Raw genomic sequence first — 13,956 nt, 5'->3', positions numbered from 1 at the left:
ATTTATGTAAAAAAAATGTAGGTAATTTGTAACATTTCTAAGATATTTAGGGTGTTTTTTTTACAGCAGGGGTATTTAACTAGAATTCAGTATGCTCCAGTTAGAGAACATTTCGTCAGGCCAAGGTCCGGACCGATTTTTAATTGTGTAATGATTCAGTGCTTTATTCTGTAGGGTTGTTTGAACTATGATGAAAACAATATATATAATAATAATAAAAATGCCTCTCTGGCCAGATTTTGTTTACATCCCTCACCTGTCTCTCTCTCGCACTCGGCGTGACTTTAGTTTCCTCCAGTTCTTGTGCTCACTATCTCCTTATAAAGGCAGTTTTTCACGGCCGCATCCCAATTCAACAGACGGAGCAGCGGGACCGCGACCCTGACAACATGGGTTCGATCCCGCGTGAGGAGCTGTGTTTTTATTTATTTATTTTTTTCCTTACCTCGTCTGCACAGATCTGATTGGCAAAGGAGAGTATGTTGTGATTTTACAGTACACTTGATTGGTCAGTGAGTTTACTGCACTGCAAAGCACGTATACAATTAAATCCTTCTTAGTAGTTTATCAGTTTGGGTCCGCACTGGAAAACGTTTGGGTTCTGACGAGTTGGCAACACTAAGCTACAGCATTACGTGTAAGTAGCTGTTATCTACTTAGCTTTATTTAATATGCACTTTAAACAAACTTTTCCTTACATAAAAAAACTCACGAGTTTGCTATCCCACCTTAAATGCTGCTAATTTACCAATCTGCCTTAAATGCTGCTAATTTACCATTCCGCCTTAAATGCTGCTGTCGTGGCACACAAGCTACAGGCTGTAGCTACTATTTTTGGCGCTTTTAAGGTGGAACAAAACATTCAAATGGGAATCTAAAATATGTGGATGAGGTGAGACAAAGGTGGGATTTTCTATTTATTTAGAATTAAATATCAAATGGTTCCTGTGGTAGAGATCCTATAGAATATGAATTAAAATTTAATGGTGAGAAAGCTGATGAAAGCAGCCAATAGCAGTGTGTGTGTTTTTGCAGGATTAACTATGGATTTTGCTGTGTAATGTATATTATTTATGACTGATCTGATGTAATGGATTTGTGAAGTGTAGTTTAGAAGTATTTAGTAGTTAAGAAGTGTTTGGGATGCGGGGGGGCATGCAAAGTGTTGCCTAGGGGCCGTCATTCACCTTAATCTATCATTAATTCTTAGGTATTTAACTGAAATTGTGCTGTAAACAAATAATGTCCAAGTACTTATTGCTTAAAATTGTGTATGCTGTATGGTTGCCTGTGATGCTGTTTTATTGTAATAGTGTACTCCTATACAATGTCTTGCATGTGTGACAGTTAAAGTCCCCATTGGACAACTTGTAAAATTGTACTACAGTGTTATAACAGCATTATAACAGTAATGTGACATTATTGCATGTGTAATTAAAAGTATAAGATCCTGTAAAATGTCCTTTCTCTGCCAGTTTACACTGAGTGACTTAAGCATCAGCTAAACACTGAGATTAGAAGTTATAAATATATGTGTATTACTGTACTTATTTTTCTGCTCTCTCTATCTCCACTACTTACAAAAAAGGACTAACTAACACAAACTCTAATACACAAAGAAACTAATAAACCAAAGATAACAAACCAGAAACTTTGTTTACACAAACTCTGTGTGAAGGGTAAATGTTACCTCTGCTGGGTTTATGTGCACTGTAAAAAATGCTGTGAAATCCATAGTAGTATACTGTGTTCCTGCACAATTAACTACTGTCAATACTTTTACAGTATTATGCTCTGAATGCAGCCAAAACCACAGTAATTGTCAAAAAATGTCAAAATCACAGTAATAATCCTACTACTGTAGAAAATTACAGTAATAATCCCACTACTGTAGAAAATTACAGTAATACACTGTAATAATCCACTAATAGACAATCAAAAGGGGGCAGTAGTCATTTGGAATTATTTTGCATTCAACCCACCAACAACCTAAAGAAAAGAAGAGGAAGAAGAAGATGAAGAAGAAGAGGAAGTTCGAAAAGTGGTGCAGCACTGAATCCACCATTCCATGTAAGTATCACATAGCACAATGCTGTCTCTTCACTAACTTTATAAAAACTTTGACTTGCCCTGAGAGCCTCTTATTAACATGACGTGCTTAACAAACCAGTTTGGTGATTGTGTATATTAACCCTCATTTTCATTTCTGTTTGGTTTCTTGTCAGAATTATTTCTGACTCCAGCAAGTTCAAGAAAAGCCAAAAACTGGACGAACTGTAAAGTGGAAAACATCAGATATGAATCCATGCGCCATTTCTTTCATAAGTACTGCAGTGTTTGACTGGCAAACTGTTGTTCTTCAATTACTGAAGAAAAAAATAGTTAATGAGTATTGTTTGCTGTATCTGTCTCTGCAGATTTTGTTGAATAATAAATAATGTCATGCAGTAGATGGCAAAAAAGGATGCTTATGTTTAACAGTGATTTAATACTGACTGCAAAATAAAGCAGTGAGGGATCATTCTGCTGTGAAAACACTAATGTAATTAAAAACACACAAAACATAATTGTTTTTGTGAAGTCTAGTCAATACAACTATACACAAAATTACAGTACGCATTAAATATTTCTACGGAGTAATTTACTATTTAGCTGCTGTCAGTTATTTTTTTAATAGTGATTTTAGTTTTTACTGTTAAGTTTCTGCCAGTTAGTTACTGTGATTTGCTTTTATTTTACAGTAAATTACAGCTTAACTACTGCCAGTTAGTTACTGTGATTTTTTTTGTTCACAGTAAATTACTTGTCAATCACTGCCAGTTACTTACTGTACATTTTACAACACATTTTTTACAGTGTGTGGATGGGACTGAAAGGCAGACCTTGTTATCAAGCGAGACGAACATGTCCAAGGTAAGTGCTTAAAAGTCTCCTTCCATCATGTTTTATATTCATTTTAAAATGTGTAGTTAAGGATTTTGGCTCTTGCTCATGAATATTCATACATCCAAACATATTCTCTGTGAAAAGCGAAATCCACCGGAGATCCTATATAAACATAGTTACTTACATGCAGAGGGGGGTAGTCCAGGTCCAGAAAGTAAAAATCCAACTGGTTGGAAATTGGCAGTTGGTGGATTTTTTTTTTTTTACTTTTAACTAGTGTAAACAGAACTGTCTTAAACTTATACACCTACTTATCTCAATTGTACTTCACTGGTGGTGTTTTAGAGACAAATTCTGATCATTTGTTCCTTATCTCTGAATTACTGGGTAAAGCAGGGGTGTCCAAACTTTTTTGTTGGGGGCCAGAAGGAGAAATATATTTGAAGTCACGGGCCACAGTCTCTGTAATAAAACAAATAATGAAATATACCACTTTAAATAATACATTTTTCCTGATTATTTCATTTACACACCATTTTACTTGACTTACTATCTTTTGCCCCGTTTTTCTGCGTTAGAAATGCGCACCCTCTCCGCTTTTAGACTCTTTGGTCCGTTTTTCTGAGCTAGAAATGCGCACCCTCTCCGCTTTTAGACTCTTTGGTCCGTTTTTCTGAGCTAGAAATGCGCACCCTCTCCGCTTTTAGACTCTTTGGTCCGTTTTTCTGCGTTATAAATGCACACCCTCTCCGCTTTTAGACTCTTTTGCCCCTTTTTTCTGCATTAGAAATGCACACCCTCTCCGCTTTTAGACTCTTTGGTCCGTTTTTCTGAGCTAGAAATGCGCACCCTCTCCGCTTTTAGACTCTTTGGTCCGTTTTTCTGAGCTAGAAATGCGCACCCTCTCCGCTTTTAGACTCTTTGGTCCGTTTTTCTGAGCTAGAAATGCGCACCCTCTCCGCTTTTAGACTCTTTGGTCCGTTTTTCTGCGCTAGAAATGCACACCCTCTCCGCTTTTAGACTCTTTGGTCCGTTTTTCGGCGCTAGAAATGCACACTCTCTCCGACTCTTTCGACAGTTTCTGACACCTTTGTCCTGCTTCAGGACGAGCACGTTCATTTAGTGAAGTTGAACTAACCTAGAGTACTGTACCTGAAGTTGCTGCTGCAGCACTACTACTATGGAGAAGAAATTAATCTGTTCATTCATTTTATCCTTATCCTGGAAAGGCTTTCCACCGAATGAACCACCCGCTGAATTGTCAACACGCCAATGTCAGACGCATGTTCTTCTAAAACCAATCAGCGTCAAGTTAAGGAAAATGCATCGATACGTAAGTGATGATGAAAGGACGTAGGAGTATCACATTAAGGTCTTTGGTACGCTCCCTAAACTGCAGTGTGAAAACAAAAATAAGCGGACCAAATGTATACAATGTAGTATAATACATGAACCTTGGTTCGGACAACGGTCCGGACTTTCAGGTGGGAAAGCACCCCTAATTCCTTCCTGGTGAATGGACTTCCCCTTCTCTACCTCTTTCACTGCTCTGAGAGGAAGCCCTGCATGTCTTCCTCTTATAACTCCATGGCATGATGGTCTATTTCTATTTTTGGTCTAAAATTAAGAATGTCACATAGCTTTAGTGATAAAATGTAAGAATACAATGTACAATTACAAAAAAAATATGTTTAAAATATTCATAAGTGGGGGTGAGATGTTGGCACAACTTACCCCAGGCCCTTTGGCACAAATCACCCCAACTCTACCATTTTGAAAAAAATGCATCATCCAGTAGTTTTGGGCTAACATCATGCTAGCTGTATAGACTCATAGTGTAGCTTACCAAAGCAATACAACATGTGTGAAATGTTTTTAACTTTTCTATAACTGTTCAGACACAACAATCAAAAAATCTTTCATCATAGAAATTTTACTTTGAACGGCAAAAAACAGTTTTTTGAACTTAAATGTGCTTACCTCTCGTGCAATGAGGCTCTATTCTTTGTAGGATGAGTAAAACGACTGACTTTTCAAAAAAATATTCTGGGGTTCCCTAGAAACGGGGAGTGGCACAACTTCCCCACTGGCACAAATCACCCCACTTTCCCCTTTTAAGTCCTGTTTGCCAGAAGGATTAATTACTTATACATTTATTTGCATTTTGCTGAAAGAAATATCATTCATACAATGTCTACATTGTTCAATACATAGACTGTATATAAAGATGGACGCCGTGTCGCCGTTCCCATTCATTCAATGAAAATGAAGCCAAAATCTTCTGCCATTTTGGCGATTCAGAGACCAGAGTCTGTGCAGTAGAGACCAGAGGAGGGAGAAAGACTGTGGAGAGACAGCCTACTCATTTAAATAAACCCGCCCCTGAGGGCTGCCTCCACAGAGCTCACACAGTCTGACAAACCGAGCCGAGCGGAGAACTTATCTGCAGCACGATAAGGTTAATATTTTCATAGTAACAGTGCAGTTCGTGCACGTTATGGATATTAACCACATGATAACCTCATGATAGTTCTGTATGTAGCAAGTGGAAGTGAATAAAATACAGCGAAAAAAAAAACATCACCAAACGGCAGTGAATGCCAGGACTAGTTATTGCTTTAAACGAGACGAATCCGGTACTGAAGCTCAGTTAATTTTGCTGCTGAGACAAACTGAGCACATTGGGCTAAATTCTGCACGGATTATGCAGAGTCTAAACCAGTGCTGCCGTACATCAGCGGATCTCGGGCAGAGCCTTCATTCTATCTGGGTCAGCTTGCCGCACGCACCGGTGACGGGCGAAGCCACTGACCAAGCAAAAATATTAATTCTACAGAGTCTAGCGAATATAGTTAGTTAGATAACTACACTAATGTTAGCTAACAAATTAAGCTAGCTATAAAATCCAACCGAGATTAAATGGTTCGTCTAAGATGATAACTAATAAAATAAAATGCACACAGACAAAGGAGTGGAGGGAAAAACAGCCAGCAAACTTACCGAAAAAACTGCAAAGAACTTTGTCCAGAATGTCTGTTAGAGCAATTAACAGCAGAACACGACATTAATAATACAGCTATCTAAATTCAGTTTAGCTAATAAAAAATAATAATGGTAGTACTGTTAGCTAGCTAAACGTTTGACTAACTACTAGTACTAGTCTACTGCTTGACGTAAGGGGAAAAAAGAACATGATGCAGGTTCGGTCTGTTATTGGTCCCGCCCATACAGTCATTGGTCCCACCCCGGCTAGGTGTAACCCAGCCCTTTTTACAATAACCACACCTTTTTAAATAGAGCTGAATAACGCTTTAAAAAACGAATTCTGTGGGAATATAAAAAAATTGACAATATAAGCAGAGGTTACACCAGCTGTTGCATTTAAATAAAGGAGGAAGAATTACAGCATATTAGAAAAAAACGTGATTGAAAGTTGTCTGTTTTGCCATTGAAACCTATGGGGGTGGGTGGGGTTATACAGTCTTTGTCAGTGGGCAAACTTACAAAATCAGCAAGGGATCAAATCAATTTAATAATTTGTCCTGTGAGGCTTATGTCCTGCTGTTGAGATTGGTCTACCTACCAAATCTCGCATGGTTATTTGAATCTGCAGAGGAACTCAGTCGGACACCTGGAATTCTTTTCAGTCAGTTTATTGAACAAAGATCTTTGGAGATTGCCACCTGACCACGCAAGGATGAACAAGCATCTCCGTAATCACGAAGCAATCTGATCCTTTACAGGCATACATGATTATTTATACACCCCCACCCCACTGCGACCAAACAACTTCTGCTGTAAATTTCCATGATGTTACAGTTTTTCCACATTGTTTACACACAAAATGTGGAGCTATGCACACAAATCCAAAAACATTAAGCTCATGTGTCAACATTGTGACTGCAAACTGCTAAACTCTAAACACAATTTTTTATGTTCTCACTCAAATATCATTCTAAATCACAGCTTTGCAAATCCCTAAACACAAATTTCATCATTTAGTACACCTTGCTCACCTAAGAATCACTGACCTTCTAATACAAAACACTAATTACCAAGAATTCTCATACAAGTTGCACCTGTTCAGACTTACAGTTTTTCCCAAATGTTTAAACGCATTTCTAAAAACTTGGCTCAGTTTCTCAAAACTCTAAGCAAATTATTAACTGCTTTGTTAAAACTCTACAAATCTCCAGCGAAACTGATTCCTTCCACCAAAACAACACACACAGCTATTTTATGCTCATCTCTCACAGAGCAGCAAATAAACACTGACAAGATCAATTCAGAGCACTTTTATCAGAAGTATTTGGTTGTGTTTTTGACTTCATGAGGCCGCTGTACAAATTCAAATGCATACAAGTCCATGGAAATATGTTGGCTTTTTGTTGTTTTTATTTATTTGGTGTGGTGTAGGACCCCCCCATTTACAGTACTACACAAATATAAGCTATATGTACTGTATGTAAAATGTTGCAAAACTGTAATTTTTTACCTATTTTCACACTGAGAAACATGATAAGGAAAATTCACATACAAAGAGGACACAAACATTTATTCATTGCAAAATGCAAAGAAACAGATCACTGTTCTTCAGACCCCTGATCTTGATCAGGCAAGAAGACCTCATCTAAATCTGCTGCAATATTCTCCCTCTCCAAACAGCGGGGGGAAAACGACTTGCATGGCAAATCCATCTTTGGCAATCATCTGCGTGGATGTCATCACATGCCTCCCCCATTACATGAAGTAGAGCCACACGCTCGTGGGGTCTGCGTTTGTACACTTTCCACCTCCATGCAGAAAAGAATTCCTTTATTGGATTGAGGAATAGGAAATATGGTGGAAGGTGCAGCACAACAAACAGTGGATTTAGAGAACCAATCATTGACCAGAGCTGCCCGGTGGAAACTTACATTATCCCAGATGACAACATAGTATGGCTGTATCAGTCATGTGAGGCCTCTTTTATACTCTGACAAATGATTGAAACGTTCTTCTAATTAAGTTTATATAGCTGCAGCTTGTGTGAGACTATTTGGTAATTTGGGTTTTGTATTTGGAGGTCAGTGATTCTCAGGTGACCAAGGTGTACTAAATGATGAAATTTGTGTTAAGTGATTTGCAAAGCTGTGATTTAGAATGATATTTGAGTGAGAACATATAAAATTGTGTTTAGAGTGTAGCAGTTTGGAGTCACAATGTCGACACATGAGCTTCATGTTTTTGGATTTGTGTGCATAGTTCCACATTTTTTGTGTAAACATTTGGGAAAAACTGTAATACTCTAAAGGTTAACATATGGTTTGATGTTTAAAACCTAATGATTTTATATTTCCACACTGCACAACGTTGTTCATGTCAGGGATCAGGGATGACTCAGCACATTAGACAGCTCAGTCCAAGGATTTGGAAGTTCCCATTCATTATCATAATTCACAGGAACTGAAGGAAGAAAGGTTAGACCGACTTGGTGTGAGGTTGGGCACGGGAGGACCAGCTCACACTGTCTTTTATTTTACCGTCAGAATTATTCAGAATCTCAGAGGACTGTGGATGAGAGGTAAGACTGACTGCTCTTTATCTCCTCCAAACTTCCAGTGCTGAATTACATTCTGTCCCATCACTATCAGAACACTGTTCATTCTATTCATTCTATTAACTTTCTCCTGTTTGTCTGTCTGTAAGGGCATGTCCAGACATGCCTGCCACGGTGTGTGTGTGTGTGTGTGTGTGTGTGTGTGTACAGTTTATCAGTAATTCAGTAAATCTGTATGTGTGTGTGTGAGAGAGAGAGAGAGAGAGAGAGAGAGAGAGAGAGATAGTGTTGTGTGCCGAGAAATGAAAGAGGGCTCGGCATTTTAACTGAAACAATGTTGCTTTACTGAAAAGAGACCAAGAGGAAACTAAAGGAGGAAAGGCTTCCCTCAACCATGTAAGCATGCTTATTAAGTGCAAAATATTGGCAGTTGCTCTACATTCCCTTTCCTTAGCCTAGTACTAATAGGTAGTATAGCAATGATCTGTTACATTTAGATATTTAGCACAGTGTGTGAGAGAGGGATTGGGTAATAGAGATAGTGTGTGCGAGAGAGAGAGAGAGAGAGAGAGAGAGAGAGAGAGAGAGAGAGAGAACGAAAGAGTGCGTGAGAAAGAGGAAGGAAGAGAGAGAGTGAGTGCACGTGTCTTACTTTTCCTTCCTGCTTTGTAATATGTCTGCTGTTCAGTTTCCAGTGTAAACAGCTCTGTTATTGATTGGTGTCAATCAGGACCTAAAGTGTCGGCTTCACAATCAGTTTATATAGTATATGCAGGGGTTGGACAATAAAACTGAAACACCTGTGATTTTAGTGTGGGAGGTGTAACGGCTAATTTGGAGCAGCCTGGTGGCCAATCTTCATTAATTGCACATTATTGCACCAGTAAGAGCAGAGTGTGAAGGTTCAATTAGCAGGGTAAGAGCACAGTTCTGCTCAAAATATTGCAATGCACACAACATTATGGGTGACATACCAGAGTTCAAAAGAGGACAAATTGTTGGTGCACGTCTTGCTGGAGCATCTGTGACCAAGACAGCAAGTCTTTGTGATGTATCAAGAGCCACGGTATCCAGGGTAATGTCAGCATACCACCAAGAAGGAGGAACCACATCCAACAGGATTAACTGTGGACGCTGTAAGAGGAAGCTGTCTGAAAGGGATGTTTGGGTGCTAACCCGGATTGTATCCAAAAAACATAAAACCACGGCAGAATTCAATGTTACCTCAACTCTCCTGTTTCAACCAGAACTGTCCGTCACCACAAAAAATTATTGTGGTCTAAAACCAGGTATTTCAGTTTCATTGTCCAACCCCTGTGAATATATATATATATATATATATATATATATATATATATATATATATATATATATATATATATATATATATATATATATATGCCTACTGTATATGGAATATGCGTACTGGTTAGCCAGGCTGGATGCCGGCATTGAGATGTTGGATGTTGGATGTACCTGGCCAAAGTGTCCACTATTGAGACAGATGTTGCAGTACTTTAACAAATTATTCTACTTTTTAGAATTATTCATATCACGTAAGCTTTATCATTCATATCATAAACTCATCAGATATTTAGAGTTCTTTAATTAAGAAAAAGGAAACTGCAGGTTTGTTGTTTTTCACTTTACTTATTCATGTAAATTCTGGTTCTTTATATTGTGTCAGAGTTTCAGGATGAATGGTCAAATAATAATGCTTTAAAATTATATGGAATAAAATATTTTTATAATTACTTTTTTTTCCATATCTTGTTAACACTGCTTTTTTTTTTTGGAGAAATTAGGTTTTGGTGTAACCTCAATAAATATATTTTGCTTTAGTGGTCTCCTCTGTATGACAGCTATAGTATTTTAGCCTTTTCTAAAAAATAATATATTTACATTTTTACCATGGCATTTTATTGGGTGAAGCTGGAAACTGATGCACATTATATAGTTCAGCCTTGAATTAATCCAGCATCTGTCCTGTTCTTCAAGGTTCATGTTCTGGAGGATCAGCATGATGTTGATGAGAATTCTGATAAAAACTGTGCCTGTTTTTATTATAACACTGTGTATTAGACGGTCACTCCCAGCTCCTCTGTACACCAGTGGCCCACACTCTCCAGCACCATCCACACAGGTCAGTACGGTATCATAAACTGTTGGACTACACAGATTTATTATCTAAATCCCATAGGGATGGTGTCCACAGCTGAACTAATTGTACTTTTATTTTCAGAACCGCCAGTTCAACATTACACTGCAGTGCAAGGACATCTGCTCCTCTGGCCAGTGCACATTCCCAGTACCAGATAAAGCTCTCCCGCACCTGCAGAACAAACAATGTGAACAGGAATGGTTCACCCAGGTTAGAGCAGGTTCTGACCCACACACAGTGAATGTATCAGTATGTGTCAGGGCCAGACAGGAAGGAGACTGGTGCAGATACAATAAAATAACTTTTATTAAAGTTATAGAGTAAACAGGGGTAGTCAACAGAAACAGGGTCAATACCAAAAATGCACAGTGTAGAGAAACCATACCATAAACGGAGGACAGTCCAGAGTTCATACACGGAAAGGCAGTATCACAGGTTAGGCAAAAATCCAAAGTACAATAAACAGTCCAGGTCATACACGGTAATCCAACACAAGGGAGCAGGCAAAAATCGAAGTCGGTAGAAAACAAAAACAAGATCATACACGGAAAATAGCAAGGGCAAGAGAAACGCTTTGTATTGTAGGATTTACCAAACAGATACTCGGCGAGGTGTGAGCGTGAGCATGGTCCTTAAATACTCTGAGTAATCAGTACTCGGGGCTTCCTGGTGGCGTCATGTGACGTGACATGTGATCGGGAGTGTGTGTTGTGTCATGGAGTGGTGCGTTCTGGGTATTGTAGTTGTTACTGTGAGAATCGCAGATAGAGCTGGATGTGGGAGACACAGACGTGCTTTCAGCACCAGACATGACAGTACCCTCCCCCTGAGGGCCCGGAGCGGAGGCAGAACGGGGCCGACCCCGGCGACGACCACCCGGCGGACAGGGAGTACCGGCGGGAGGTGCAGGTGTCGGAGCGGAGGTGCCAGACAGACGGGGCTCACCAGAGCGAGAAACCCGACGAGTTGGAGCAGAGGAGGTCGGAGGACGCTTGGGACGTCCACGGGGCCTAGGAGCAGGCTTACCAGGAAAACGAGCATGAAACTCCACGAGCAAGGCAGGGTCCAGCACGTCTTTGGCAGCCACCCAACAACGCTCCTCCGGACCATACCCCTCCCAATCGATAAGGTATTGGAGTACACCCCCACGTCTGCGTGAATCCAGCACCTCCCGGACAGAATACGTGGACGACCCCTCCCCCTCCACAGCCGCGGGTGGAACATCAGCCGGTGCAGCGTCAGCGAGCGGACCCGGGACCATAGGCTTGAGGAGAGATACATGGAAAGAATTATTAACACGATACTGAGGGGGTAACTCCACCTTGTAAGTAACTTCATTAATACGTGACAAAATCTTAAGAGGACCAATAAACTTAGGCAGGAGCTTTCTACAACTACCCTCAAACCTAAAGTCCCGGGTAGAGAGCCACACCCGATCTCCTGGTTGGTAGTCTGGGTTGTCACCACGGTGCTTGTCAGCACGCTCCTTGTACACGCGCAGTACCTCAGAGACTTTACGATGCGTGTCTTCCCACACCTGCTCACTGCGCTTCATCCATTCATCCACAGCCGGCACATCAGTGGACACCGCTGTCCAAGGAGCTAGAGGAGGCTGAAAACCCAGAACACACTGAAAGGGGGTGAGGCCAGAGGTAGTGTTAACTAGGGAGTTTTGTGCTATTTCAGCCCAGACGAGGTATTGTGACCAATCAGTGGGATGTTTGAAGCAGTATGTGCGGAGGAATTTCCCGAGTTCCTGATTAACCCTCTCACATTGACCATTACATGTAGGGTGGAACCCAGAAGTGAGACTGACATGTACACCGAGATGTTCAAAAAATGCCTTCCACACACGAGAAGTAAATTGAGGACCACGGTCAGACAAAATATCTTCGGGGATACCAAAGTGTCTAAATACATGCATATAAATAGCTTGAGCAGTTTGGAAGGCAGTAGGCAGAGCTGGGAATGGAATAAATTTAACCCCTCTAGAGAAACGATCAACAATAGTGAGAACTGTAGTATAACCCTCAGATACAGGCAGATCAGTAACAAAATCAACCGCTATATGCGACCAAGGTCTCTCAGGTACAGGGAGAGGTAGTAGCTTACCGGCTGGAAGGGTTTTAGGCGTTTTACATTGCGCACAGACAGAGCAGGAGGTAACGAAAGAGTGAACATCAGCACGCATAGAATCCCACCAGTAACGGGCAGAGAGTAATTGTAACGTGCGTGTGACACCAGGATGACCAGAGGTTAAAGCGGAATGAGCCCAGGTGATGAGCCTGTCTCGAAACTGAACGGGTACGAACGTTTTACCCTGAGGACAGTCCTCAGAATTGGGCTGATTAGCGTTACTTTGGCGAATCTGATCGTCTAACTCCCATTGAATGGTTGCGATCTGAACAGAGGGAGGAAGAATGCGTTCAGCCTCCTGGGGCTGGGATGCGCTGTCCACAGTGCTGTAAACCCTGGACAGCGCATCAGCTTTAGTATTACGGTTTCCCGGACGGAACGAGATCGAGAAGTTAAATCTAGAGAAAAAAAGAGACCAACGTGCTTGTCTCGGATTAAGTCGTTTAGCCGTGCGGAGGTATTCCAAATTCTTGTGATCAGTATACACAGTAAACGGATGAACGGACCCCTCCAGCCAGTGACGCCATTCTTCTAGAGCTAATTTCACAGCAAGAAGTTCCCTATCCCCTATCCCATAGTTACGCTCCGCAGGGGAAAGCTTGCGTGAGAAGAAGGCTACAGGAAACAATTTGGGTGGCGACCCACTACGCTGAGAGAGAACCGCGCCAACACCCGATTCGGAAGCGTCCACTTCCACTACGAAGGGAAACTCGGGATTAGGGTGCCTAAGTACAGGGGCTGAAGTGAACGCAGCTTTCAGCTCACTGAAAGCGCGATCTGCTTCGGTTGACCACTTCAGGATTTTAGCAGCCCCCTTAGTGAGAGCAGTCAGGGGCGCAGCAATGGAGCTAAAGTTACGGATGAACCGCCTATAAAAATTAGCGAAGCCAAGGAATCGCTGGAGTTCTTTAATGGTCTGGGGCACTGGCCAATTAGTAACGGCAGTTACTTTCTCATCGTCCATAAGGACACCGGAGGAACTGATAACGTAGCCGAGAAATGTGACCCTTTGAGTGTGGAACTCACATTTCTCGGCTTTGGCAAACAGACTATGTTCTCTCAGGCGTTGGAGAACTTGGCGGACATGCTGAATGTGTGTGGGGAGATCTGGTGAATAGATAAGGATATCGTCTATAAAAAGGACAACAGAGTGATTAATGAGATCGCGAAATATGTCATTCATAAACGACTGGAATATAGCTGGGGCGTTAGCGAGACCGTAGCTCATGACCAG

The 13,956-nt window shown here is 40.9% G+C and overlaps 1 protein-coding gene across 6 annotated transcripts in view; it reads left to right on the top strand.

Annotated features, from left to right (window-relative positions):
• Positions 1-13,956, top strand: part of LOC103039965 (uncharacterized) — a 43,219-nt gene that overhangs the window by 20,436 nt on the left and 8,827 nt on the right. For 5 of the 6 annotated variants that reach the window (XM_049475860.1, XM_049475859.1, XM_049475861.1 and 2 more), the window contains 4 exons: positions 2,857-2,913; positions 8,415-8,449; positions 10,424-10,568; positions 10,668-10,796. In XM_049475860.1, the coding sequence (XP_049331817.1) occupies positions 2,857-2,913; positions 8,415-8,449; positions 10,424-10,568; positions 10,668-10,796 (366 nt within the window). The remainder of the gene's footprint in view (positions 1-2,856; positions 2,914-8,414; positions 8,450-10,423; positions 10,569-10,667; positions 10,797-13,956) is intronic. The other variant, XM_049475864.1, reaches the window with a different exon arrangement.

This window comes from Astyanax mexicanus, chromosome 3, assembly GCF_023375975.1.
Source record: "Astyanax mexicanus isolate ESR-SI-001 chromosome 3, AstMex3_surface, whole genome shotgun sequence".
Taxonomy (NCBI): Eukaryota; Metazoa; Chordata; class Actinopteri; order Characiformes; family Acestrorhamphidae; genus Astyanax; species Astyanax mexicanus.
The sequence above is the reverse complement of the archived record's forward strand: the minus strand, read 5'-3'. Positions and strand labels throughout refer to the sequence as shown.